This window comes from Apaloderma vittatum, unplaced genomic scaffold, assembly GCF_000703405.1.
Source record: "Apaloderma vittatum isolate BGI_N311 unplaced genomic scaffold, ASM70340v1 scaffold25007, whole genome shotgun sequence".
Classification (NCBI taxonomy): Eukaryota; Metazoa; Chordata; class Aves; order Trogoniformes; family Trogonidae; genus Apaloderma; species Apaloderma vittatum.
In genome coordinates this window covers 2,510-5,217 of record NW_009724965.1, presented here as the reverse complement: position 1 = coordinate 5,217, position 2,708 = coordinate 2,510, and the positions used below count along the sequence as shown (strand labels likewise).

The 2,708-nt window shown below is 58.8% G+C and overlaps 1 protein-coding gene across 1 annotated transcript in view; it reads left to right on the top strand.

Moving 5' to 3' along the window:
- ABLIM3 (actin binding LIM protein family, member 3) overlaps window positions 1–2,708 on the top strand; it is a gene marked incomplete at both ends in the record, with an annotated part of 15,405 nt that overhangs the window by 10,598 nt on the left and 2,099 nt on the right. The window contains 3 exons of the mRNA XM_009872740.1: window positions 786–844; window positions 1,407–1,478; window positions 1,890–2,045. Of these exons, the coding sequence (XP_009871042.1) occupies window positions 786–844; window positions 1,407–1,478; window positions 1,890–2,045 (287 nt within the window). The remainder of the gene's footprint in view (window positions 1–785; window positions 845–1,406; window positions 1,479–1,889; window positions 2,046–2,708) is intronic.

Below are 2,708 nucleotides of genomic sequence, written 5' to 3'. Positions count from 1 at the left end.
AGGAGCTCATCCCTGCCTCTAGCTGCCTTAGGGGCCTGTTTCCAGCACAGAGGGAGGGGTTGTTTTTTCCTAGTAACCTGTGCTTGCCTGTTACCCTGAGTCAGTAATGATCCCATAGGTGGCAAAGGGGGAATTGTGCACAGAGAGAGCCAGAGCGAAGCTGGGAGGCTTTGCAGATTCCAGCCTGGAGAGCCTGAGAGGTGTTGCGGAAGCGCCGAGCCCTGTGTTGCCCCAAGTTTAACCACCTGGAGCTGCCTGGCTGAGCACTGGTTGGGCTGTGCCAAAAACATGTCTGGGTTTGCTGTCACAGTTCAGTAGTGTTGGTCACTGTGTCTCCGTGTTGGAAGCTGGTTTGTGTCTTAGTACAGACACCCAGTCTCTGCCAGTGGGTGGTGCCTGTGGCCCTGCTGTAGTGAAGAAGGCAGCCAGGAAAGCTGGTGGGACCCAGCAAGTGACCCCCTCCGCGTCCTCGGGGCTCACCACCTCCTTCCTTCTCAGCTCTCCATGGAGACACCCCAGTTCCTACCTCCTACCCCGTCAGGGCCCCCACAGGAGCTGCCCCCGAGCAAGCAGGGGTTGTGCTCCTATAACACCAGTTGCTCAATGCAGCTGCTGCTCGGGAAAGCCCTGACACATCCCCCCTGGGACACCGTGGGCTGCAGGTCAGTGCTGGAGGTGGCAGGGACAGGACAGAACTCTCCTATGGCAGGGGGAGCTGGACAGTCTCTAGCAGAAGGGGTGAGCTGTGTGCGGAGCTGAAATACTTTCCCTATGCTGCGTTGCAGGCTCTGAAGTGTGGCACCCGATCTGCAAGCAGGCAGCCAGAGCAGAGAAGAAGCTAAAGGTAAGCAGCAGGGTGAGGGGCATCTCTGAGAGGTGACATGTCCCAGGTGATCTTGTCCCTGAGTTCAGGCTAGAGGTGAACTATTGTGCCAGTGTCCAAGCCCAGGGTGGCTTCCTGAGGCTGACACGAGCTCTGTCCCCGCTGCCCGGGGAATGGCAGGTGGCCGTGGCCGAGGCTGGTGGTGGGGACCTGCCTGCTGGCTGGCACCAGCCCGTTCCACAGCCAGGGAGGGGGCACAGCAGTGCCCTCACCAACCTCTTGCACCCCTCAAGCTGTTGCTCCCTCTCTGTGCCCGTCTGGCCACAGGGACAGCTGCCTGCTGGGTCTTGCCAGACCACTTGCCTTGCTCCAGATCTGGCCCCAAGAGAGGCCAGGGTGCAGAGCATTGCAGGGCAGCCTGCAGCAGCTGTGGGCACTGGCAGCAAGCGCGTGGAAGGGCAGAGGAAATGAGTGAAATCCAGCCCCCAAAACTATGATTTGCTTGCTACAAACACCATTGTGCCTGCTCAGGGGTCCTTCCTCTCCATGCTCTCACCTGTCCTCTGCTTTCCTGCCTCCACAGCACAGAAGGACATCAGAAACCTCCATCTCACCACCCGGTTCCAGCATTGGCTCCCCAAACCGCGTCATCTGCGTAAGTACAGCTCAGCCCCTCATCCATGTGGGCAGGATGGATGTTCTGGCCCCAGGGAAGGGAGCGGCTGTTCCCGGTGCTGCTCTGCAGTGTGAGGCATCCCCTGCAGGCAAGCCCAGCGTTTTGCGACAGCACAGACAAGCTGTGCCTGCTCACCCCAGTGACATAGCATGCTGCCAGTGCCATTGGCACCGACTAGGAGCGCTCAGAGGAGCACAGTCCCACCCACCCAGCTCCTCTGCCCCTTCTCACTGCTGCCTCTCGGGCATCTCCTCTTCCCTCTTCCTATTGCTGGGGTGACGGTGGGCTCTGCTCTGTGCTGACTGGCTCTGCACTGTGCACTCCAGTCTCCCTTCCTTCCCTCCTCCTCTTCCTTTCCATCTCTCTGTCTCTGTCTCTCCGTCTCCTTAGGCTAAAGTGGATAATGAGATCCTTAATTACAAAGACCTGGCAGCTCTTCCCAAGATTAAAGCCATCTACGAAGTGCAGCGTCCTGACCTCATTTCATACGAGCCCTATCACAGATACACATCGGATGAGACGCTGGAGAGATATAGCTATGGGGAGGTACTGAGCCTTTCTGTGCCCAATGCTGGACTGTGCAGGGAGCTGGGTCCTGATTCGGAGCATCAGGAGAACTGCTTGGGGAATACTGCAGGAGGCAGGAGCTGGGGAGAGGGACTGGGCTGGAAGAGAAATTTTGCTGCTGCTGGTGTAGAGTAAGAAAGAAACAGGCGACCTTATCACGGCTGGCGTCAGCGCCCTGCCCACACTCTGCCACAGACCCGACAGGGACAGACAGTGCTGCATGAGAGGAGATGTCACCCTGGGGAGCGAAGTGGCAGGGAGCTCACCCATCGCACCCCACAGCAGGAGAGGAGGAGGGCACACAACACGTGCACATGTCTCTAGGGTGCAGGGACAGAGAACCAGCAGCCTGGCCCATGGCAGGCAGTTTCCCTGGCCACCCAGCCTCAGCGTGGCATCTCTGGAGCACTACAGGGCTGCCCCGTTTGGGTGTTGGCCCTGCAGCCAAGGAGAGAGAGCTTGGTCCATGTGTTTTTGCAAGCACTTGATGAGATGATGCTCAGGCACAAGACTGCCCTGTCCTGGCCCTCCCAGCAGGCTGGGGCTGCTGGGTCTCAGTAAGTCTGTAGAAGAAGAGGGTCTGAGCAGCTCACTCAGAGAGGCGGGACCTGAGTCCTGGAAGAGGACAGCAGCATCTCTTAA